At 39.3% G+C, this 27,002-nt stretch overlaps 1 protein-coding gene and 1 pseudogene across 1 annotated transcript; one reads left to right on the top strand and one right to left on the bottom strand.

Annotated features, from left to right (window-relative positions):
- Positions 1-2,466: 2,466 nt before the first annotated feature.
- On the bottom strand, positions 2,467-3,636 carry LOC143615778 (omega-6 fatty acid desaturase, endoplasmic reticulum-like; annotated as a pseudogene).
- Positions 3,637-24,540: 20,904 nt separating this feature from the next.
- LOC143615013 (uncharacterized) lies at positions 24,541-25,023 on the top strand. Its single transcript, XM_077088276.1, has one exon. The coding sequence runs from the start codon at positions 24,541-24,543 to the stop codon at positions 25,021-25,023; it is 483 nt and encodes a 160-aa protein (XP_076944391.1).
- Positions 25,024-27,002: the final 1,979 nt, after the last annotated feature.

Consider the following 27,002-nt stretch of genomic DNA (forward strand, 5'->3'; position numbering starts at 1 on the left):
AAATAAAAAAGATTTTTCTGATTGTCAAACACATTTAACTTATTGACTTTTTGAAAACACCGATAAGCCAATAAGCATTTTTAAACTCAATCCCAAACATGCTCTAATTGTTTACAACTGGTTATTATAATAATCTTGCATTTATTGAGATTCTCATTTGATTTTATATGGCTTTATTATCTTAATATAGTAGTTAATTGACGACACACAGTGATATCATGTATTTTTTTTTCTTTTTGTTAAAGCTGCATTTATATGAAATTATAGGGTAAACTATACAACCCGGCTGAACCTCCCGGTACATACCGGTTTAACAGGTTAACCATTTTTTAAACAACTCCGGTACGAATAAAATACCAGTTTTAAAAACATTGTTAGCGACTGACTGACTTCGCAAGAAGAATAGAAGCAGTTAATTTGGATAGATCACGATTTTACTTGATTTTTAAAATATAACTTTCTAAAATTACAACATAACTTTTTATGGGAATTCTCTTATGATTTCACTTAATAATTATGTAAAGTCTAAAAGACGTCAATGCTAAATATGCCTTTGTAGCATGCTTATTTTTTATCCATACCTCGATATAAATTTTATTCAAAGTCGAGTTGTAAAGAGTAATGTATAAGTTATCATAGCACAAACTTAGATAATTGATTTTAAAGCTATACCAGTACCGATATAAGTATTATCGGAACCAGTACCAGCATTCATTTTTTTATGATATTTGTTCGCCGTAGAACACGTGTTCACATCATTTTAGGAATACCGTGATGTATTTATTTGGCTTGCTCTTTTGTTTGCTATATGGAGTGCCGATATTTTAACAAACATAAACCCTTCCGACCAAATCCTCGCTGCATAGTAGGGCTGACAATTTATACACGTGACACGAATACATGGCATGTACCCACACGACTTTAACAGGTAACAGGTAAGGTCTTAACAGGTTTCGTGTACTAAACAGGTAGTCACGAATTTACATGTTAATTTTTGTGTCTAAACAGGTAAAATACCTGTTTACCTGTTAAGTACCTGGTTTGATTTTGTGATTAAATATACATATAATTATAAGTTATCATAAACCCAAAATTCCTAAAGCATTCCCACTCTCAATCACCACTCATGGCATTCCCTCTCCAGCCATCAACTCCTCCTCTGGACTTCGGCCATCAGCGTCGCCTCTGAACTCCGGCCCCACAGCCGCCGGTGCTTCCTTCAGTCGTCACAACTTGTTGCTTCATTGTTAACCCTACTTAGTAAGTTAGTAATCTCTCTACTTTCGACGAATTTTGTTTCACTAAACAGGTTGTCAAATATGTGTTTCTAAACAGCTCTTATCGTGTTTTATCGTGTATATATACCAGGTAGTAGCAGGTTCGTGTTCGTGTTTGGGATACAGGTACACGATAAGTTTTCGTATCGTGTACAGGTTTACACATTTCGTGTTCGTGTCTTATCGTGTACGAGTATACACGATATGTCAGCCCTACTGCGTAGCGCATGGGAATCCCACTGGTTTAAATAAAACAAAAATTTGTTTTTGTTAATCAAAATTATTGTAACTCGGGTTAACTCCGAATTCAAATGATCTCAAAACCGTGAAAAGTAATTCTATATGTTTTTTTGTTAACTCTCCTCACTGCGTAGCGCATGGGAATCCTAGTGCTTTAAAAAAAACTGAAATTTTGGTTTTTTTCTAATCAAAATTATTGTAACTTGGGTTAACTTTAAATGATCTCAAAACCGTGAAAAGTAATTCTATACGACTATAGGTTTTTTTTTGTTAACCCTGTATCGTACAAAAATCAAATATGAATCCATGGTTACATATAGAGGTGTACAAAACCGGTTTTAAACTCAAACCGAACCGGTTTGGTCAATGGCTGGTCAAAACCGGTTTGACTCAAACCGGTTCGGTTTATAAACCGGTTTAGACACAAGATAGGCCGACTTGGTCACGTCAGTTCGGTTTGGTTTATAAACCGGTTTTAAACAGGTTTTAACCGGTTTTAGCATGTTTTAAACCGGTTTTTCTCAAACCGGTTTGGTTTTAAAACCGGTTTGGTAGATCTTAAGGGGAACCGGTCCTGAAACTGGCGGTTTGGATCGGGTTGGGAACCGGTTTGGGAAATTCGGAATCGGGATTTAAAGATTGGTACCGGTTCAGTACCGAGCTCATCCCTAAACATGAGGATAGCTGCCTTGCTCACTTAGTCGAAACATTTGTTTTTTAAATGAAAGGTCCTGTCATTTGTACATGTTGATGTAATAGTAGTGTAGGGGTAGCATAATTGTTTAGAAGTAAAAGAAAAGCAAGTAAAACATTAAAGTCAAACAAAGCAGAAGAGGAAAACAAGAAGAAACATTCATATAATTCCAAAAGGACACATCTTGCTTGATATCAATAAAGAACTTACATGACGAAACCCGGGTTCAAATAAACCAAGGCACACTTATTTTCTTCAAGGAGGCACATAAACACGTAAATTACAAGTTATTTATTAAGTCTACTTGCGGAACCAATAGATACCGCTATCCTCAACACCTTCATCAGGTTCAACATAAATACAGTTCTTTGTTTCTCTCCAGAATGCCTCTAGGATTGGCGTATCATCATACTTGTAGTAGTCACCCATGATGGGTTTGACCGCTTTGGTGGCCTCAACAATATGGTAATGTGGAATAGTTGAGATCATATGATGCACCACATGAGAACAAGTCACGTCACGGAAGATACTGTTAAAGATCCCGTAATCCCTGTCGACTGTGGACATGGCACCTCTTAGCCAGTCCCACTCTCGTGAGTCGAAGTGGGCCAGGGAAGGATGGCTATGGTTTAGAAAAGTGAAAAAGATGAAATGCGCGTTCATAACCAACAAAGGACCAAAGTAGATGCAAAATAACCATGACGCGCTTGTGGCTTGCGCAATCTTGTAAAGTCCATAGGCCGCCGCAAGCATTCCAGCATCAGAGAGCCAAACTAGCTTCCTCTCACTGTCATTGAACATAGGACTTTGTGGCCAGAAATGACTCACGAACCCATCGTAAGGCCTGCCGTGGATATTGAAAGTGAAGTACATGGGAAAGCTGAAACATAACCTAGCAACAGTCATGAACAAGTTGCCTATTGGGTTGTTTAGAACTTCAGAATACAACTTATCGGCCTTTCGCTTGGGGATCCAAACCTCATCGTACTCCATTGAATTGGTGTGAGCATGGTGACTACGGTGACTGTATTTAAACGAAAAGTACGGAGTGAGGAATGAATAGTGGACGACGAAACCAATTAGGTCGTCAAGCCACTCGTATTCGCTAAACGCATGGTGTCCCAAATCATGACCGATACTCCATATACCCATAAAACTACTACCTTGGACGAACCAGTAAATCGGCCATGCTATGTAGTTAAGGGGTGTAGGTAGAAGAGGAATATAAGTTAATTGTGAACACGATGGCTATGTCAGCGAAAAGATAGTAGAGAGAACGTTGGAGATCGCGTTTATAACAGTGCAACGGTATCGCTTTCTTGAGATCGCTAATCTCGAATGGAGGTTTTTTGGTAGGAACACGCTCAATGACGTTTTTCTCACCGTTGATAACATTCATATTACCGCCTGCTCCCATCTTGTTACTTTCGGTAGACGAACCTGCGCACAAAAAGAAATATATGGGTTATAACTATGCACCAAATTAATCTACTTAAGCATAAGACTATTAATGTGGATATGAAAAACCAAAGAGATATATATTATATATACCTGAAGAAACACTAATTGACCTCGGGCAGATTACGGATAATCTGGGGGTTAAATAGATGTTTCCCACGAGGGGTTAGATCCGGCAAAGATGGTTCTTCAGATGACCTGCAAAACAGACACCGTGAGCTCGTCACTGAGAAGGGGGGGTACCTCCTTGTGACCACCCTCCGGCGTGAGAATCAGACTAGATTGCTCTTGAATATAAGTGTATATTAAGAGAAATGACTAGAGCAGATATGATGGTATGAGATGAAATGATGTAAGATAATGTAATGTGTCCATACCATTCCAAGGTGTTGGAGTATTTATAGCCGAAGGTAGGTTTCCAAGAAGGTACAGCCGGCTGAATAGTATTCATGTTCTGCCAACTGTGGGCTACGCACATGCCATGCTGGTAGTTGGTGGGTAGGCAGCGGCTGATAGTGACCAGGCCGGCTGTGTACTATTCTTTTCCACCAACTGCAGGCTATGCACGTGCTACGACAGGTTGGTGAGTAGGCAGCGGCTAATAGTGACAGGGGTTGGTGAGTAGGCAGCGGCTGATAGTGACCAGGCCGGCTGTGTACTATTCCTTTGTCACAGTGAGCTGTTGCTGCTTTGGTCAGACCTTTTGTCCATACCTCGTCAGGTACAGTACAAAAGGTCCTCCAGTAGCGTACGGACTGGCTCATTTGGGCGGGAGTATTCCCGGCTTTGGGCGGGAGTGTTCCCGGCTTGCTCACTCCTTCTTCAGGTGACATTACTGAATTATTTAAGAGTTAAGTGCCTTGTGCGTGTAGCCTTGCTGCGCGGGTAGCCTTCCCTGATGGCTAGTATCCGTTACTGCGGGAACAGGCGGAGTACGTCAACCATTGGGAGGCTTTTCCTGCGGGAACAGCTTGCGTACTGCGCGTAAGGACGTCACGTCTCTGAGCATGGTGGGTCCTGCGGATCCAGTTGGTTTCTGCGCAGACGTCTCTATTCAAGGTGAGTCTTGCGAGTTTAGCCTTTGCGCAGACGTCCCTGTTGAAGGTGAGTCTTGCGGTTTCAACTGCACAGACGTCCCTCTTTGAGGTGAGTCTTGCGGGTCCAACTGGGCTCTGCTGGGACCTACCTCTTCAAGTCTCCCCAGTCCAATGTTCTTCTCATGAATTGTTAATAAGTGAGGTGAACTTTTGGACTTAAGCAAAGGGTTTTGAAAAGGGTTTAGTTTTAAGGTTTTCCATGGGGATTCTTCCCGCGGAAGTCCTAATGTCACATGCAGAAATTCCCGACTTTTCTGCTTGATCTTTGGGTATGATGCGGGTAGGTCTGTAACCTCCTCGCAAGTCAGGAGCGTTGAGTTCCACTTGTGTAGATTCTCCATGAGGTTTTGGTAGTTATGAACATAGTGATCAATTATGTTAAAACAACCAATTCCATCTTGGAGCTTCCAACAATCTAGTTCTCGACGTTCCCGCTATGCGGGGATGTTATTCCCGTTTCCGCAAGCATGGCCCAGAAGATCCTTCTTGGTTTCAATTCCCTGCGGAGTGCTAGGTATGTGAAGGGTTTCGCCTTGACACTGTACCCGCACTCGTCTTATAGTTAATTTACTTCCAAGGTATTCCTGGCTTCAATTCCCTGCGGGTGCTAAGTATGTGAAGGGTTTTGCCTTGACACTGTACCCGCACTCGTCTTATAGTTACTTGGTTGCCGAGGTATTCTTGGCTTCAATTCCCTGCAGGTGCTAAGTATGTGAAGGGTTTTGCCTTAACACTGTACTCACACCTGTCTTATAGTTACTTGGTTGCCAAGGTAAGGGGTATAGTCCCGCTTACTTTTGAATCTTTTTTGAATCTTTTTGAAATTTGAAGAGTTGGTGAAAGGATAAGAACAGGCCAAACTGTTGAAACGTCGTCCGACGGTTTCTTCTGACAGTGTCAGGACGTGCAGGAAGTTATGGCGACGTGACAGTATATGGTCATTCCAGACGCTTTTTCAGGCGCGTGGGCGCGAGTTTTTGGGCGCGTGGCCGCGAAGTTTACGGCACGCGTCTTGTCAACAGTTGTTGCCAGCTTGCATATTCCACGTGTCATAGTTTCATTGCACCTGCGTTTTCCTCTCTCTTCCGCATTAAATTCATCGCATTCATTGCGATGAGTATATAAAGGGAGGAGAGGTTGCATCTCAACTCACAGTTTCACCTCTCTTCTTCTTCTAAACGATTTCCGGCGAATACTCTAACTTTTCTGTCGAGCATTCTCCTGAAATCGTTCTTCTTTACATTCAAAACATGTCTTCCGTTCATGATCTTGAGGCTACCGCCGAGGAGTCTGACGTGTATGCCGAGAATCCGTCGTCTACTTCTGATAAGGACGATAAGAGTACTACTGGTGAGTGCCAGTGTGCTCTTACCGTCGACCTGTACCAGTACATTGTTAGGAAGTTCATGCTCGAGCCTTTCGAGCCTGAGTTTCCTAAGCCTCATCAGACGGTGTACGATGCCCCCAAGGGCAAGATAGGGGTGTATGCCGCATTCTTCGTTTATGGGAATCTCAGGTTCCCATTGACGAAGTTTGTGTACCGTGTTTTGGAGAGACACGGTGTACATCTGACGGAGGTACACCCAATGGCAATCGCCAAGATTCGCCATTTTGAATGGGTGTGCCTCATTCTGGGCGTGGAGCCCCATGTCGACCGCCTGATGACCTTCTCTTCCTGGAGGTGCATCCAGGGGTGGTATACCTTGGTCACTCGGATCAAGGGTTTGAAGATATGCGCTACCGAGCGCAGTCTTCGGTCTTGGAAGCGGGAGTTCTTTTATATATCCGCTCGCGTCGTCCCCATAGTGATGACGTTCAAGAACGGGAGAGCTCTCCCGAACCTTCACGCCTTCAACTATGAGGAGGCGGAATGGTTCTCCAAGATTTCCCGGGTCCAGTCTCCGGTTTACCGCTTTGCGGAGTCCGGGATGGTGATGCTCGGGATGAGCCGGGTGTGGAAGGATGCTGGGGCGGAGGCGCCACAGATTCCCATCGTCCTTGAATACAGTTTGAACTCTATCCCTTACGGTATGCTCTGTCTTCTTTGCTGATTTAGGGTTTTTCTTCTAATTGTTTCTCTTTTTGTTTCAGAGGGAAACGGCTTACAATCGCTCCTGCATCCGCGGGAAGCTGGTGGTCCCGCTCGGATGGGTACCCGTGCTCTTGATGAGAACGAGTTGCCCATCTTGGAGCAAACGGCGGATCGGTTTGTGGAGGTCTACCCGCTGGGCCACCCGATTCTGAGCGCCACGCGGCCAGGTAAGGAGTTATTTAACCCTCGCCCTGTCAATCCTCAAACCTCTGCTGGAATTCCTCTAATTTTGTCATCTTCTGATGAGGAATCCGCATATGGTCCTTTCTTCACGCGGAAGAAGAAGGATGCTGGCGGGAAAGGTAAGGCGAAGGTTGCCGCTACTGCCGATCAGGGGAATCGGTCAGAGTTAGAGACCGAGAGTGAAGAGGTGGCGGGGAACCCTGGTGGTGATGAGACCACTGTTCCGGAGGTTGCGACAGCTGTCACCTCCGGGCCGCCTAGGATGACGACGGTGAGCGGCGTGAAGAGGCCGGCTCCATCGGGTTCGTCCCCGCCTATCAGAACCTTCAAGCTGAAGAGAACTCGTAAGTGTAAACTTTAACTTTAACTTCATATCTTTCCGCCATTATATTTAAATATGTTTTCATGCAGGCGTGGATGCAACTGCATTCCAGGGTGGAGCGGGGAGAGCACCTCTGGACCCATGACGGTAGGTTTGGTCAACCTACCCGAGGCGACGACCCAGGCGGCTGCGCCTGTTTGCAGTATTGGTTCAGTTGCTCATCCTGTTGAGGCAACTGTTCCAACTGTAACGTCATCTCCGCCGGCTGTCAGTGCCATATTCACGGTGTCCTTCACTGAGCAGGCGGTGAGTTTTTCTGCGGTTTCTTCCGCAGCGGCGGCCACGGTTGTGAGTTCACCTCCAGTGAGTTCACCACCGATGGTCTCTACCGCGGCGGCTTCAACCGTGCCTCCGGCACCGGCGACTACCTTGCCCCCGGCCGGTTCAGCAGGTATGTTTGGGGCTTCTAGCCAATCTCTGCCTCCTTCCCATCTGCCTGACCTCTTGGATGGATATCCGTTAGGTTCGGGTGATGGGTTCGGCGGCTACCGGCCTGTTGTCGACCCCTACAGGTGCGTAGGGTTATTTTGGCCTATTCTCTTTTTTTTATATATATCATCTTTTCCTAACTGCTTTTTGTTTTTACAGTGTCGGATTCTAATGAAGTGTATGTTCCACATTGGAACATCCGCCGAGGAACAACCCTTCGGACGGCTGTGGACTGCGTCGAGTGGACGTGCCACGCCGCTCCAAGTGGGGCGCTGGGGGAAGCTATGTCGAGCTACCAGGAGGGTAGGCTGACAAACGAGCTTCGAATTCTCCTTGCCCGGATGCAGCCGCGCGTCGAGCTGCTTTGTCGTGAAAACGACAAGTTAAAGGCAGCTCGTATCCAAGAAGTAGCTCAGGCGCGGGCTATCCGGGAGGAGAACAAGAGACTCTCCGCCGTCGATGCGGAGAAGGAGAAGGCCTTCAAGGCCCTTGAGGTTGAAGTTCAGGCCCGTCTCGAGGCCCGTTCCAAGGCTACCCAAGCTGTTAATGAACACCTTCGGTTGGCTAAGGAAACTGCACGGAACGCAACTGAGAGGGCCACCAAGGCTGAAGCTGTTGCTGAGCCTCTACGCACTGAGAATGAGGAGCTCAAAGCCAAATTAGAGAGGCTCCAGCAGGCTCATGATGCATTGGCCATGGAAGATGCCAAGAAGTTCCAAGAGATCTTGGACCAGAGGGGGGTGCTTGACCACACTGAGCGTAAGCTAAAGGGCGTCGAAGAGGCTGCAGCCAAAGATGTGTTGCTTGCCAACCTTACAAAGAACGAAGCCGAACGCGCCCGTAATGAAGCTCAAGCTGCCCTCCAGGAGGCTCTGGTTACCAAGGAATGGCTTCTACGAGAAGCGTTGTCGCAGGTACGCATAGCTTCATAATATCTTTACGCTTTTCTTTGTACTTAGAAAAGGTTTTGATACTTGTATTTTTGTTTTGTAGGTTGTGCATCGGGTCTTCACGGACACATCATATGACGATGCCATGAGCGCAGCCCTCAACGCTTCTCATGAGGATGGGGAAAAGGCTGGCTTCCTGCTTGGTCTAGGGTTCGTTGAGAAGGGCATCCCGCCTTCCAACTTCCCTTTATATGATGTGGATACTGAAGCTGTATATGACCAAGCAGTGAACCAGTATGCCGCCTTCCCGCACCCGGTGGTGGAGAAGGTGAACGAAGTTGCTGCTGCTGATGATGGGCTAACCATTCTCAAGACCTTCCTTGAACCGCCACAGCCAACTGATGGTGCGGGTACAAGTGGGTTTGGAGGGAGTGGCCCTGAAGCTTGATCTTTTAAATCCTTTCCCACTGTTAGGATAGATTTACGTCTTTGTATAGATTTATATTCTTGTAGGCGGGTAGATACCCGGCCATTCTTGTAACAGTTGAATTTTTATGGAATATAAATCTTTTGTGCGGGTAGGACCGTCACTCTTGCTTTATAAACGTTATACGACTTGCTCATGCATATTATAGTTTAATTTGGCACTTGTTTTGCCACATAAACAATATATGATTCGCTTGTGCATACTTTAGTTTAACTTAGCAATTTCTTAAGTACTTTGGATAAGTTAACCTTTCAACGTGGCAAATAATAGGTTAAAGTTTTGCTTCCTCTTTCGTGATTGTGCGGGTAAGACCGTCACTTTCACTTAGTAGGATGGCTAAACTTTACCTATATCTGACCTGCGTGTAGGTTTTCCTCATTTGTTCCTTAAGAGATTTTCTAAGTGTTCTGAATAAGTTAACATTTCGACGCGCGGTTGTCAATAGGTTAATGTTCAGTTTCCTCTATCATGATTGTGCGGGTAAGACCGTCACTTGCATTTAGTAGGATGACCAAACTTTACCTATGACTGACCTGCGTGAAGGTTTTCCTCATCTGTTCCTTAAGAGATTTTCTAAGTGTTCTGAATAAGTTAACCTTTCGACGCGCGGTTGTCAATAGGTTAATGTTCAGTTTCCTCTATCATGATTGTGCGGGTAAGACCGTCACTTGCATTTAGTAGGATGACCAAACTTTACCTATGACTGACCTGCGTGAAGGTTTTCCTCATCTTTTCCTTAGAAATTCTTGCCGTTTTTTGTGTTTATGCGGGTTTTGCCGCCTTCCACACACAACGACTTCTTTTCACACTTATTTATGCGGTGAATACCGGCATATCGGTGTTTTGGATAAGTTAACCGTTCGACGCGCGGTTGTCAATAGGTTAACGTTCAGTTTCCTCTATGATGATTGTGCGGGTAGGACCGGCACTTTCATTTAGTGGGATGACCGAACTTCACCTATGACTGACCTGCGTGAAGGTTTGCCGTTTTTTGTGTTTATGCGGGTTTTGCCGCATTTCACACGCAACGACTTCTTCACACTTATTTATGCGGTGAAGACCGGCATATCAGTGTTTTGAATAAATTAACCGTTCGACGCGCGGTTGTCAATAGGTTAGTTCGGTTTCCTCTATCATGATTTGTGCGGGTAGGACCGGCACTTTCATTTAGTGGGATGACCCAACTTTACCTATAACTGACCTGCGTGAAGGTTGGCCGTTTTTTGTGTTTATGCGGGTTTTGCCGCCTTCCACATGCAACGACTTACTTCCCCACTTATGTATGCGGTGAAGACCGGCATATCAGTGTGGAAAGTTCATAAGTATAAATGTAAGATTATCAGCGTCAATGTGATAAGGAGAATCATTTCCATTAGAAGTGGCTCTAGGCCTTTTCTTTTATAAGTTTGGAATTGATCTACATGCACTGTGTAATTGAGCTCCCTTCCATGTTGTTTGGATGGGAGTGCCATCGAGCCGATATGCACTTGGTTCGGAATCTCGTTGTTTACGCAGTATGTAGTCTCCAACATTGTAGCTGTAGTTTCGTGTTTTTCCCAACTGGGGTTCTACACGCGTTGGCCTGCTCAGCATCCTTTACGCCACGAGGTGTGCGAGTTCTCCATCTCTGACGAATGTCTCGATGATGTCTTTCAAGTCTATGCATTCGTCGGTGTTGTGGCCTTTTGTCCTGTGGAAGTCACAGAATTTGCTCTGATCAGCGTTGTGACGCTCTTGGATTATTGGAGCCTTTGGCCATGGGAGCCTCTCGGTGTCGAAAATCTCGGTGACGCTTTTGGTGAGCGGCGTCCACCGGGGGTTCCGGTTCGACGACTGCCTGTTGTCCTTTCCGCCTAACCGAGGGTGCGAGCCGGATGAGGTGTCGAAGTTTACCCTTGACTGCCAAATACCTAGCTTTCTCTTTTTGTTTAGTCGGGCGGTAAGGACGTTATTTTCTCTTGTTTTCTGGGTGTAGAGGTTTGTGCTTTGAGGAAGATCTCTACCCAGTTGCTTTTCCGTTTCCGCGAAGCGTTTAGCTGCTGTCATGATGGCATCCCATGTGGATGGCATGCCATCTTTACCCGTTAAGGTGCGGATGAGCTCTGGATCTTTCGCGCCCTGGATGAAAGCAGCGCGAACAAGATCTTCGCTAATACTGCCCAGACTTAGCTTCTTTGAATTGAAGCGCGTGATGAAGTCTAATAAAGACTCATCTTCCTCTCGGATGCAGTTGAGGATTGTCCATTGCTCTTCAGTGTACTTTCTTTGTTGACTGAAGTGTTGGCTGAACTTCTGTTGGAAGTCTGCCCAATCGTCCAGGTACTCGCACTCATTGCTCATGTTGAGCTGTTGTCGAGTGCTTCCGAATTCGTCAGCTTGTTGGAGTGAACGTAAGCGTTCATCCAACTCAGCTTGGAATTCCCTTTGACGTTTTTCCGCCCACGCTTTAACTTGTTCAAGTGTTTGGCGGGGGGGGGGGGGGGGGCCTCGTCTGTTGTCTTTCCACCTGGGTATCAATGAATCCCAGGGGAGGATTGTTTACTGCACTTGCCCCGGCTCGGGTAACCGGGGTAGTGTTCGTAAAATTTACTGCACTTGCCCCGGCTTGGGTAACCGGGGTAATGTTCGTAAAATGTGTGTATTCGCCGGTGTTCCCCCCAGTAGCTGGGGTTGTGGTTACCGGGGTTTCTTGGTTACTCCCTGGCCTGGGGACCGGAGTAACGTTAACCATCTTTTCGGAGGTTTTGAAAAAACTGAGAAAGAATAAGTTCTAGCTTTTATGCACGGATGGCGCCAATGAAGAAACACTAATTGACCCGGGCAGATTACGGATAATCTGGGGGTTAAATAGATGTTTCCCACGAGGGGTTAGATCCGGCAAAGATGGTTCTTCAGATGACCTGCAAAACAGACACCGTGAGCTCGTCACTGAGAAGGGGGGGTACCTCCTTGTGACCACCCTCCGGCGTGAGAATCAGACTAGATTGCTCTTGAATATAAGTGTATATTAAGAGAAATGACTAGAGCAGATATGATGGTATGAGATGAGATGATGTAAGATAATGTAATGTGTCCATACCATTCCAAGGTGTTGGAGTATTTATAGCCGAAGGTAGGTTTCCAAGAAGGTACAGCCGGCTGAATAGTATTCATGTTCTACCAACTGTGGGCTACGCACATGCCATGCTGGTAGTTGGTGGGTAGGCAGCGGCTGATAGTGACCAGGCCGGCTGTGTACTATTCTTTTCCACCAACTGCAGGCTATGCACGTGCTACGACAGGTTGGTGAGTAGGCAGCGGCTAATAGTGACAGGGGTTGGTGAGTAGGCAGCGGCTGATAGTGACCAGGCCGGCTGTGTACTATTCCTTTGTCACAGTGAGCTGTCGCTGCTTTGGTCAGACCTTTTGTCCATACCTCGTCAGGTACAGTACAAAAGGTCCTCCAGTAGCGTACGGACTGGCTCATTTGGGCGGGAGTATTCCCGGCTTTGGGCGGGAGTGTTCCCGGCTTGCTCACTCCTTCTTCAGGTGACATTACTGAATTATTTAAGAGTTAAGTGCCTTGTGCGTGTAGCCTTGCTGCACGGGTAGCCTTCCCTGATGGCTAGTATCCGTTACTGCGTGAACAGGCGGAGTACGTCGACCATTTGGAGGCTTTTCCTGCGGGAACAGCTTGCGTACTGCGCGTAAGGACGTCACGTCTCTGAGCATGGTGGGTCCTGCGGATCCAGTTGGTTTCTGCGCAGACGTCTCTCTTCAAGGTGAGTCTTGCGAGTTTAGCCTTTGCGCAGACGTCCCTGTTGAAGGTGAGTCTTGCGGTTTCAACTGCGCAGACGTCCCTCTTTGAGGTGAGTCTTGCGGATCCAACTGGGCTCTTCTAGGACCTACCTCTTCAATACCTCACCAGAAGCTTTTGAGTTTGCTGCTGGTTTGTTGTAAAAATAGGCCAAGCTGCTTGCTATTTATACTAGAGGCTTGGAAGCCAAGATTCTGATAAGTGATAATTATTGGTCTTTTTGCATGTGCTGCTTTACGTTGTTGATAGTCAAACTAACTTTGTCAACAGCCAAGGTTTTGTATGTATATGAATATATGGTAACTTATTCTATACAAAATTTGTTGGCAATCAATCCATTGAGATATTTAGGCTTGACTAAAACACTAAAACACACATTAATTATCTTATTATATTTTTTGACCAGATTAATTATCTTATTATATTCTCCATCTGTAAACAATATGTCTATATTCCATCCTCTGATACGTGTGGAAATATGTTAAATGATAAAGTCATAAAACACTTAATGCTTTCAATATTAATTGTAAAAGTAACTTGATATTAGCACAAGTTTAATTCGTTAATATATTTAACAACAATTTGTAGCGCATCGCTCCAGGTTGTTTTTTTTAACGACAATATTAAGAATTAACGCGAAATCTGCTAGAATGTATGGTGTCTATACTAAATCATACAAAAAAACATGTGTTGCAATGACGAACTTATACAAATACGGTCGGTTCGGATTACATAATTGAAACTAATGCGACAAAAAAAAAAGAAAGAAAGAAAAATCTTCCACACAAAATACAGCAACAAAAAAAAGAAAGAAAGAAAAATCTTCCACACGAAAATACAGCAAATTAACGTATTTAAATAAATAAAAACACGACGAACAGAAAAAACAAGCATAAAACTCAGTCGTATCGATAATACCGACACTAAATCGTTGGCTAAAAAGAATTTAATATAAAAAAATAATTTGAAATGTTAGCGTAGGATTGGTATCACGCGAACTAATCAAATCGACCACGACTCCAACTCATAGGTTTATATATATATATATATATATATATATATATATATATATATATATATATATATATAGTAATTATGTAATTTTAGTTAAAGAAAAACAATTAAAACATTAAGACCAAGATTATTTAGGCCGTGTGTTGTATGGGTCGGCATGGGGGCGCCAACCTCCACATCACCTGTTAAACCATAGCCAAACCATGACAACCATAGCTTCAACTCCATGTCTATTAACAGCCAATCACACTTTTTTTATAAATAGCTAGTTAAACACTACTTAAACGTAGTTAACCTATAACGTGTTTATGAAAAGGTTGACTAGTTAAAGTTCACCGCCTACGTGATAGTGACGTAACATTGACATGAAGCTTAAAGTAGCCTTTGTTCGTTGAACCGGCACATAATCTTATATATCCTTGTAACATGGTTTCTATAAAAATGATATTAAATATGAAAAAGGAAAGAATGCCATGAAACCAAGAAAAAGACACAACTGGCATCCTCATTTGAAACTATTTATTTATTTATTTTCGTCCATGTTGGCGGCTAACTACCAGTCACTTGTTTTTTAATATGCTTTAGCAATGTACAGGGCCGGACCCGGGACCTCATACTGGGTTCGACCGAAGTCTAAGACAAGATCTCAGTTAAGGCAAAAAAAATTTAAAAATATTTATATATATAGAATCATGATCATGTGAGAATTTTATGAAAATTAAGAACTATGAGAACCATTTTTGGATCACAAAAAACCCAAAAATAAAAAAATCATAAAACAAAAAAAAAACACAAATATAAAAAAAGTAAAAAAAACTAAAATTCTTATTTATCATCAAGGTTTCTTAAAAAAAAACCGAAAAAAAAATTCTTAGTTTAGCTAAATTATACATATATGTATAATATGTACATATATGTACACATACATTTTTGTTTATACACATATATATAATTTAAGGTAAATGATAATATACATATTTGTATATTACGTAAACTAGAGATTAAATGAAAGTATACATATGTGTATAGGTATAATATGAATTAAAAAAAAACAAAAAAAATATTTTTTCGGTTTAGCTAAATTATACATATATGTATAATATGCACGCATATGTTTTTTTATGCACATATGTATAATTTAAGGCAAATGATAATGTACATATGTGTACATTACGTAAACTAAAGATTAAATGAAAGTATACATATGTGTATAGGTTTAATAAGAATAAAAAAATTGTTTTTTTTTATTTTATAATTTTTTAGAGATTTTTTTAGTAGTCCAAAATGGTTCTCAAAGTTCTCAATTTACCAAGGGTTCTCTTAGGATCCTTGCCCTATATATATACATATATATTCAGGATCATGTGAAAACTTTTTGGGAATTGAGAACTATGAGAACCAATTTGGATCATAAAAAAACCAAAAAATAGAAAAAAAAATCATAAAACAAAAAACCCACAAAAATAAAAAAACTAAAAATAAAACAAGAGTTCTTATTTATCATCCAGGTTTCTAAGAAAAAAAAAACGTAAAAAAATATCTCGGTCTAGCTAAATTATACATATATGTACACATATGTTTTTTTCCTATACACATATGTATAATTTAAGGTAAATGAGAATGTACATGTACAATACGTAACTAGAGAATAATAAAAGTATGTATATATATATGTATAATACGAATTAAAAAGAAAAAAAATCGGTTTTTTTTAATGAAACCAGAATGAAATATAAGAATTTTGGTTTTTTTTACTTTTTTAAAATTTTCGGTTTTTTTAGTTTTATAATTTTTTAAATATTTTTTTAGAGTTTTTTTTAATGGTTCAAAATGGTTCTCAAAGTTCTCAATTTGTCAATGGTTCTCTTAGGATTTTTACCTTACACACAAACACTGTAAGGCCCCGTTACCGGTAACCCTTCTTTCGTGTTGGATTTACTCATAAACACAGTTCTAATTCTAAATATCAGAGTTAATTAAAACATTTACGCGGAATATAAAACTTTCATAAAACATTACAATATTTCATAACTTGTCTCAAAACGTCCTTTGTCTTTCACATTAAAACATTAAAATTAAAACATCGTAAGTCTTCAGATGCCAGGCTCTTATTCTTCTGCCATGTGTCCCCGCTCAAGCCCGCTGTCTCATCCTACTCACCTGCGTGCATACTAAAAGTCAGCTACGCTGAGTGAGTTCTAGTTAATCACGTAATCATACAATACATTCTTTACATTTCATACTTAACCTCTTAACTTTCTTTCGTACACACTTAAGTGCTTTTACTTTCATTGTTACCTTCATACTTTCTTTACATACATAATCATACGTTTTAAAGAGCCTTTCGCCCTATAACCTCACAGATATTATAAGGGTCTGGTCCCTAGTTTTCGAATATTAGAAGGGTTCGATTCCCTAACATCACAGATATTATAAGGGTCTGGTCCCTACCATCACAGATATTATAAGGGTCTGGTCCCTAGTTTCGAATATTAGAAGGGTTCGATTCCCTAACATCACAGATATTATAAGGGTCTGGTCCCTAACATCACAGATATTATAAGGGTCTGGTCCCTAGTTTTCGAATATTAGTAGGGTTCGATTCCCTCTTCGTTACCATACATTATACCCCGAGTATTTTTAGGGCTCGGTACCCTTTTCGTAGCCATACAACCATACATCATACCTCGAGTATTATTAGGGCTCGGTACCCTTTTCGTAACCATACGACCATACATCATTATTTCCTTCTTTTATTATCTCTATCACGTTCATACGCATAATCATTCATATTATACTTACCTTATACATAGCATTACAACCTGACAGTACGTGCAATATCCGAAGATCGTTCACGTACCATCAAGCAATCATTCTTACATAACACATATATCACATAGGGCATACACTTATCACTTAGGATAAATGTATTAACAACACATCAATTATGCACACAGCCCCGAAAACATAACAAGGAATGGGGCTAGAAACTCACCTGAACACGGTTACGTTCACCGTTAATCGTAATTCCTTTCTTCAGTTGTGCACGGCTGACTGTATAACAAGTATACGTATCAATTAACTATCACTTCTCATAATGTATGTCTATCTTTATATGACCCACAACGAACGGGGGTCCGGGGGCAGCGCCCCTGGCAGCGGGGTCTAGGGGCGGCAGCCCCTAGCAGGGTCCAAGGGGCAAAGCCCCTGGCTGGGGTCGAGCTGCCAGATCAGCTTGGAAAAATTTTATTTCCATTAACTGTCTTAACACATTTTTCATTAGATTTTTAGTTTACTTCCTAATCGAACTTGGTTTTAGGCAAATTTAAACCTTAGGCGAACTTAGCTTTAGGCGAAGTTAAACCTTAGGCGAACTTAGCTTTAGGCGAAGTTGTCATCAGGCGAACTTGGCTTTAGGCGAAGTTGTCATCAGGCGAACTTGGCCGTAAGCGAAGTTATCAATTAGGCGAACTTGGCCTCAGGCGAAGTTGTCATCGGGCGAACTTAGCTTGCAGGCGAAGTTCATCAGGCGAACTTAGCTTGCAGGCGAAGTTCATCGCTTTGAAGGCGAAGTTGCCCAGATGCAGGCGAAGTTGCCCAGACAGCCGCTGTTCGGTTTCTTTCCAGCATTTTGAGCGATTTTAACACCCTTGCTATGGTTCAATATCACCCACTACGCTTCCCGACCATTTTCGGTCACTTATACACTAAAAAGCTTGGATCTTTAAACTTCAAAGATCAAGAATCATACCTTTTTGGGCTTGTTTGGATCTCGTTTACTTGCTAGTACACTAATCTCTCTCTCTCGGACCTGCCCGACTCTTCCCTTGGCTCGGCCGGCCGGCGGCGGTATGTGTGTGGTGTGTGTGTGCGTTTTGGGGTGTTAAGGAGTTTGGTGAAAATGAAGATATTTTGGGATTTTGGGGGTATTTATATCCCTGAAATCCCATTCTCATTTAACCCATCTCAATTAATCCACGTCCAAGACCCGCCCCTACCCGATATTAATTAATTACGCGAAATCACTAAATATAACTTCCTTTATTCATCATTAAAATTTTTAGGATGTTACAAACACGAAACCTTTAAAAGTTATCTTGTTGTTTCTTACATTCTCTCAAGCTATCAGATTGCTTTATTTGTAAATGGAGGCTTCTCATGCATTTTACCCGAATTCACGGGTATGGGTCTCACCAAACCCAAATAACCCCTAAACGGGTTATAACATCTCATTATATTAAAAATTAATCTCACCAAATATTTGATATGAAAATCTTATAAAATATGGATATACTAAAATTTAATATCCAATTTTTTTTAAAAAAAAAGATATTATTTATAATCAATAAACCATTTTATAGTAAAAAATAATAATAAACGGGTCATGGGTCTCATAAAACTCATATAGCTTTTAGATGTGCTATAACATCTCATTTATTTGTAAACCCTTTCATTATCAAACCATATATATTATTAACTTCCTTTCAATAAAATTAAAATTCAAAAAAATATATAAATATTAAAAACAACCTCCGTAATGTTGGGGATAAAACCTTGTGTGTGTGTGTGTGTGTGTGTGTGTGGTTTTAACATTAATAGGTTAATTGAGCTGAAAAATGGTAAATAAAAAATCCATAATGGCCCAAAAATCTGAACTAGTACATTAAACATTAAACAATCTAGTAATGAAGTAATGGACTTGTATATCTATAAGACTATAACCTAATATGGTGTTACCTTGAGCCACTTTGAGAGGGAAAAAATTAAATAAAGGCCATTTTTTAGTACTCGTCTACTTAAAAACTCAAAATTAAGTCAGCCTGCGATCTTCCTTTTACTGAGCGGGTTAGCCTCTTGGCAATGTGATTTGGGTTTGAGGGTTTAACTTTCTATATATTCATTGTCGGCCTAATGGGAATCAATTAAGCAATCGTTTAGGCCCCCAACTAATTAGTGCCTCAATTTATAGTAAACAAATTAAATATATCGTTAAAATTCATCTTTATTATTCAAGGGTCAAGTTATTCTACAAATGGATACAAAAATGAGAAGGATGTGAAAAATTTGTAGTCACACAAAAAAACCCCTCAAAAAATATAAAAAAATTAATAAAAAAACAGAACTCAAAATTTAATAAAAAAAACGGAAAAAGTTAAAACACAAAAATGTTTCTATCGTCTTTCTCGTTAAAAAAAATCACAATGCTGAGTGAAAAACATCATTAGGTTTTGTGTTTATTTTCGTCATTGATTTGATTGTACCTTTTTTACTTGGCATTGTTTCTTTTTTCTTGATATTGTACTGTTATATTACTCAACATTGTGTTATATTTTGTTTGGCATTGTGTTACATTTTGCGGCATTGTGTCTTTTCGTCGTTTTTTATTTTTGAACGGGAATGATGGGGGAAACATTTTAGTTTTTTTTTCGTTTTTTATTTATAATTTGAGTTATGATTTTTTTATTATTATTTTTGAATATATTTTTAAGGGGTTTTTTGTGTGGTCAAAAATCCTTCTCACACTTCTTATTTTTGTCTCTCTTTGTATTTTAACTTTAACCCTATTATTCAATTAGATAATTTTGTGGTTGTAAATTTCTTGTTAATGTGTTTCTTTTTGTGTTTTTAAAGTGTGGCTCAATGTTAGGATGTGAATATGGGCTGTGGACGGGATCTTTACAAGACTTAAAGCTGCTGTTGGGCTCAGAAGTAGCAGAGTCTGAAGATGCTGAAGCGGCCCATTGTGGATCTCGAAGATAAAGGTAGTCTAGTGACCAGTGTTTTAAAAACCGGTTTAAACCGGCTAAGCAGCCCGATATGTACCTGGTAGATTTGAGCGGTTTTAAGGAACATCGAATCAGCTGGTTTTCATAGAAAACCGGTAAACCGGCTTAAAAGCCCACCCGATTTTTTATGTTTCAGGCCCATTTTTTTTACCAATTATCATTAAATCATTAACCTAGCGTAACATTTAGTCAATGAAGTTTCACTCACCCTTCACAATAGGGGTGTTCTTCGGGTTCGTTTTTCGGGTTTCGGGTTTTTCGGGTCGGGTTTTTCGGGTTTCAAAGTTTTAAATCTTGACCCGAAACCCAACCCAAATCTCTTACGGGTTTTTCGAGTTCGGGTAATTCGGGTTCGGGTTTTTTCGGATTGGGTTAATCGGGTTTCGAGTATCATAGAAAACAAACAAACAAAAGAAAAAAAACACAAAAACAAAAAAAATTTAAAAACAACAATGCTAAAACTAAAGCGTCGCATTCTTTTTTGCTTATAACACAAATAATCAAATAACAAACCAACATAACTTGATAGAACAATTTAAAAGAGGAGTAAAACTAACTCGCGCCTTAATCATATTCAATCAGGCGTGATTTGGTTGTTCGATTTCGGTTGCTATTAGTAATAAACGGAAAACATAAATTAATAATAAACAATCGATCCATAATAGTTAGTGACAACAATCAATTAGAGCTAGAGCATGATCACTTTAGTGGCTAAGACTTAGCTTATTATAAATATATTTAAAATATATCGCTTTAGTGGCTAAGACTTAGCTTATTATACCTAAAAATATATTTAATTTTAAAACTAGAAGTTTATTCGGGTTTTTCGGGTTGACCCGAAACTTATAAATCAAACCCGAGAACCAACCCAAATTACTTCGGTTCGGGTTCAGGTTAGTCTTTTCTCGGGTTCGGGTTCTTCGGGCCGGGTTAGTTCGGGTACGGGTTTTTTCAGGTCGGGTTTCAGGTAAAAGTGACAGCCCTACTTCACAATCATAAAGTAATAGAACTCCTAATCGATTATACAAAAACCTATTAAACCAGAATTGCATAATTGATTATATATGAACTGCTAATATACTATTGAAGCTTCAATCTCAAGGTTGGTTTATAATTTTCTACACTATATTGTGTAATTGATTGATTTAGTATCTAAGTACAAAAAAATCATGTTTAATAATTTTGCATGTATGATGTTTATTAATTGTTTAAAACTGGTTATTAGAGTTTTTTATCAAAATGGGGTGAGTGAAAAATTTATTTACCAAAATAGGTAATTTGAAAAGTATTTACTAAAATAGGTTTTTTCTCCTTCACATCTTTATTTAACTAATTTATTATAACTCTTTCTTTTTTATTTTTATGATTCAGTTAAGTTATTGTTATTTTCTTTTATTTTTCTAATAACTAACTAATTATTGTCTTTCTTATTAAACTAAGATGCCAGGTTTATCGAGGTTTCATTTATTTATTTTCTTTTGTTTAAGATATACCTTTATTTATTTTTTTTAAATAGTCTTTTTGATTATAATGCTATTATTTTGTTCTATTTAATATAAAAAAACAAAACTGGACTATTATTCTGATTTACAATAAATCTTAATTTTATAAGGCAAACAAATTTATATGTTAAAAAAATTTTTAAATCTCGTACATGGGACAAATGTGATTTATAACTAGCTACTATTTTTTTAAAAATATTATCAACTTATTAGCTTCATGGACTATTAGCTTCCATAAAGAAAAGATAAGAAAGGAGCTAGAAAGAAGAAAACAAGAATTTTTAGGTCTCGAAAAATTCGTATTTAACTAGTAGAGTCAATCATTTGTTATCATCGCAGTAAAATATTTATGAATACTACTTATAAAGTCGACATTTTGATATTGAGATCGGTAATGAATTGACTTGAAGGGTTCGAGTTTGGCCTAACCAATATCTTTATATAGTTATTGTGTTTTTATGTTAAATTCATAGTTTCTTTTTTTTTTAATTATTTATTACGTTAATGTTTGGTTAGGAAATGAGGTTTAAGAATATGTTATATAAGGTTTTAATTAAATTAAAGGAACATAAAGTGAAAATATAAAGAAATGGTCATTTATATTATTTATTTAGGCTGTTCCATTTTATCAATTCTTCATACAGATTTTGTATGTATATAAATATCTGTACCTTTTTTTTATCTTGTTTTTAATAAATTGCATTTGGTCTAATGAGATTTGGAAAGAGATAAACAAGTTTTTTAAAAATACCTATTTTGGTAAATACTTTTCAAATCACTTAATTTGGTAAATAAATTTTCCACCCACCCCATTTTGATAAAAAGCTCCTGGTTATTATAATAATCTTGCATATATTGAGATTCTCATTTGATTTTATATGGCTTTATTATCTTAATATTGCAGTTACTTGATTACGCATGGTGATATCATGTATTTTTTTGTTTTGTTTTGTTTTTCTAAGTTGGATTAATATGAAATTATAGTGTAAACTATACAACCTGGTTTAACCTCTCGGATAGCCCGGTTCAACCGGTTATACAATTTTTTAAACAAATCCAGTACAAATAAAATACTGGTTTTTTAAACATTGCTAGTGACGTTAATGTAAATATGACTTCACAAAAAGAACAGAAGCACTTAATTTGGATAGATCACGATTTTACTTGATTTTAAAATATAACTTTCTAAAATTACAACATAACTTTTTATAGGATTTCTATTATGATTTTACTTAATAATTATGTAGAGTCTAAAAGACGTCAATGTTAAATATGCCTTTGTAGCATGCTTATTTTTTATCCATACCTCGATATAAATTTTATTCAAAGTCAAGTTGTAAAGAGTAATGTATAAGTTATCATAGCACAAACTTAGATAATTGATTTTAAAGCTATACCAGTACCGATATAAGTATTATCGGAACCAGTACCGGCATTCATTTTTTTATGATATTTGTTCGCCGTATAACACGTGTTCACATCCTTTTGGGAATACCGCGATGTATTTATTTGGCTTACTCTTTTGTTTGCTATACGGAGTGCCGATATTTTAACAAACATAAACCATTCTGATCAAATCCTCGCTGCGTAGTAGGGCTGACAATTTATACACGAGACACAAACACATGGCACGTACTCACACGACTTTAACATGTAACAGGTAAGGTCTTAATATGTTTCGTGTACTAAACAAGTAGTCACGAATTTACATGTTAATTTTTGTGTCTAAACAGGTAAAATACCTGTTTACCTGTTAAGTACATGGTTTGATTTTTTTAATTAAATATACATAATTATAAGTTATCATAAACCCAAAATTCCCAAAGCATTCCCACTCTCAATCACCACTCATGGCATTCCCTCTCCGGCCATCAGCTCCTCCTCTGGACTTCGGCCATCAGCGGCGCCTCTGAACTCCGGCCCCGCAGCCGCCGGTGCTTCCTTCTGTCGTCACAACTTGTTGCCTCATCGTTAACCCTAGTTAGTAAGTTAGTAATCTCTCTACTTTCGACGAATTTTATTTCACTAAACAGGTTGTCAAATATGTGTTTCTAAACAGCTCTTATCGTGTTTTATCGTGTATACCAGGTAGTAACAGGTTCGTGTTCATGTTTGGGATACAGGTACGTGATAAGTTTTCGTGTCATGTACAGGTTTACACATTTCGTGTTCGTGTCTTATCGTGTACGAGTATACACGATATGTCAGCCCTACTGCGTAGCGCATGGGAATCCCACTGGTTTAAAAGACGTTAATGTAAACATGCCTTTGTAACATGCTTATTTTTATCTATATCTGAATATAAATTTATTCGAAGTCGAGTTTTTAAAGAGTAACGTATAAGTTATCGTAGCAAAAACTTAGATAATTGATTTTAAAGCTATACCGATACCAATATAAGTATTATCGGAACCAGTACCAACATTTGTTTTTTTATGATATTTGTTCGCTGTAAAACAGATGTTTACATCCTTTTGGGAATACCGCGATATATTTTATATAGCTTACTCTTTTGTTTGATATACATAGTGCCAATATTTTAACGAACGTAAACCATTCCGACCAAATCCTCGCTTTGTAGTGCATGGGCATCCCACTGGTTAAAAAAACTGAAAATTTGTTTTTTTTAATCAAAATTATAGTAACTCGGGTTAACTCCGAATTCAAATGATCTCAAAACCGCGAAAAGTAATTCTAATAGTGTTTTTTTTTTGGTTAGCTCTGTATAGTAATCAAATATGAATCCATGGTTACATATCCTAGAACCCTTTTTATCTTAGAGGTTGAGGATCAGAACCTACATGATTCGTAGGTGGTGTATAGGTTGTTAATAGAGTATTAGTAGGCGTTAAAAATTCGTACCATCATGATTTGAACCATGAGTTAGTAAGCTCATTAATAGTAAGCTCATTAAAGTTGTGTTAAGAAACAAAATAATCCAATAAATTGATAATAATATTATTAATAAAAAACGCAACATGAAGACATTGAAACCAAGCTCAAGGAATCACTTCTTTGCTTTCTTATTTCCCATAAACTAAAGTTTAAAGAGAATCAAATGCTTGAAGTGCTACTAAGGGAAGGCATCTCCCATCTTTACAAATTCCAACTTCACTTGTATTTAAGTTGCAACCTATAAACAAACTACCATCACTAATAATATTGTCTCTTGTTTCTTAACCAACCAAGGTAGTTAAAAAAAAACAGCCAGTCATGCCGGCTCCTGACTCGGGGGAGAAGCAACAAAAGTACCTACTCGACCGCGAAATTCGTGGTATGATGTCTATACTCACTACCCATCTAGCTCATCTCCAAAAGAAACCGACCGAGGGTGGAAGTGCAAGCAGTATGTTTGACCATGAGCATGATCATGATGTTGACCATGGCGGTTTTGGGATCATAACTATGGCGGGGAGCAACGAGGGTGCCACAATGACCGGCAATATGAGTGGTGCGGACCACAAATCTAAAGAAGATAAAGACCAGGTAAATCCTCCATTGACAGCATTATTAAACGGCAACTTTCAAGGTGTCAATAACTCCATCATGATTGGAGGTAGTTACTCTGCCAATGATCCTGGTATCCATTTGGATGTTGAGGACCATGATGAGCAACATCCTAGTCATCCTAGACGTGGACAAAAGGGTAAGAAGAAGGCTCATTTTGGATCCTCTAAAAGTGATGATTCTATTTAAGGTGCATGTATCTTGGGTACCCCCTAACCAACATACACACACATATACAAAAGCATACTAGTAGCTTGTTGAGTGGTTTGTTCATTTCTACATTGAATTTCGATTGCAAGAGGCTATACATGTAATCTTGGTTTCATACAATAAACTCTCTTTTTTCAATATTTATAATTGTATTATTGGCCACATATTGTATTTATCTTTCATTTATTTTCAAAGTTGAAAAAGTACTTGTAGCATGTTACACGGGTTATATAACTAGCTTAAAATATATAACATAACCCAACGTTTAGAGAGTCCAAGGTTATAAAGGTAATATAACCTTCTTGCAAAAGTGGGCACTTAACTAACGTATCATTGTTCGTATTGGGGTGTGCTTGAAATAGAAAAACCAAACTGTAACCAATATGCACCCAAAAAACAAACCAAACAATAGCAGAATCTGACGATTTGGTTTTACGCTTTCTTAAAACCACCATGACGAAGAGCCGCCTGAAAAATGATGGTAACAAGGGATAGAACAAGCCGCTATAAAACAAACCTTGAGGGGGGGGGGGGGGGGATGGAGATTTGTGGTATGGTGGCGGTGCTTACAATCTAGGATTTAAGGGATGGTGGAGGTGGCTATTATTTGCGATGTAGTGAACAAAGGTTGCCGCCGGTAGTGGCCCAGGGCCGGCTCCGAGAAAGCAAAAAAAATTTTGGGCCGAAGACGAAAATTTTTCTGGGCCTTAAGTAAAATGAATATTTTGTTGGGTTTAAATAATTTAATTTTGATATGACTTACTTGGTTATAATTTAGGTTGTGTAAAAAACTTTTGTATAAAAATATGATTAATCATGTCTCAAATGAGACTACAACCTATAACCTTTTGGTTGAAAGTAATAGCCCTTTGCCACTAGACCAAGCTAACATTATGTAATTGGGTTTAAACACTATATATATATATATATATATATATATATATATAATAAAAATACATATAATTTAAAAAAAATTCAGTCCTAGCGGTATGTCGGGCCTGTGGCCGTCAACCACCCGGCCACACCTTATGGCTGACCCTGTAGTGGCCTAGCCAGAAAACGATGGTGGTGGTGGTGGTGGTGGCGACAATGGCATCACGATCCATGACTACTTCATATGCTTTGCTTGTTTTTATTGTCATTTACTTAACTCATCATCATCATCATCGTATTCAGTATATCCCACCAATAGCAAAGTTATGGTAGGGTCTGAGGAGGGTAAGATGTAGACAGCCTTACCTTTACCCCATAGGAATAAAAAGGCTGCTTCCGGTGAGACCTCGGGCTCGATAGTAGTTTTGATCATTTCCTTAACTAAAAATCCTAATTTATGTATTCAAGATCAAATAATTTAAGGAGGTGTTTGGGATTGCTTATTTTCACCAACTTATAACTTATTAACTTTTTGAAAAGTAATAAAGTGTTTGGGATTGCTTATATTATGAGAGAAAAAGTTTTATAAGTTACAATGTTGTAACTTATTAACTTAATAAAAAGATATAAGGAGGTAAAATAAGAAATCCCAAACACCCCCTAAGTCTAAATTTAAAATCAAGATCACATTAAGCTTTTGTTAAAAATATAAATCTAGATAATTATGTACGACTAGTCATCACTAGACTACCTCCAGCGTTCCATCCTTAGCCCGCCCATGGCTAGCATATAGGCCTCATGTTAGGCATGCGGCGTTGAGGCATACCCATACTCGGGGTACACGAATGATAATTATAATAACTTTTTAAGTAAAATGAACATGCATAAATAATTATAAAAGCTGATATGGTACGCTAACAAGAAGCGAGACGTTAAAGGATAGTCTCAAGAATAGGATGAGCTCAATACCGGTTATTAAAACACCAAAATCCTCAAAAAGGTTACCGGTATTGAAAATGCACGGTACGGTACCAAAGACAAAAATTCAAGAAATTACTGGTATCGAACTGTACCAATCCCGAAAC

Source organism: Bidens hawaiensis, unplaced genomic scaffold (genome assembly GCF_021521415.1).
Source record: "Bidens hawaiensis isolate Kalapana, Puna unplaced genomic scaffold, B.hawaiensis_p1.1 tig00002306_1, whole genome shotgun sequence".
In the NCBI taxonomy this organism is placed as follows: domain Eukaryota; kingdom Viridiplantae; phylum Streptophyta; class Magnoliopsida; order Asterales; family Asteraceae; genus Bidens; species Bidens hawaiensis.

Coding starts and splice junctions, on each gene's coding strand:
- LOC143615013 (XM_077088276.1), top strand. CDS start 24,541: ATGCCGGCTCCTGACTCGGGGGAGAAGCAACAAAAGTACCTACTCGAC.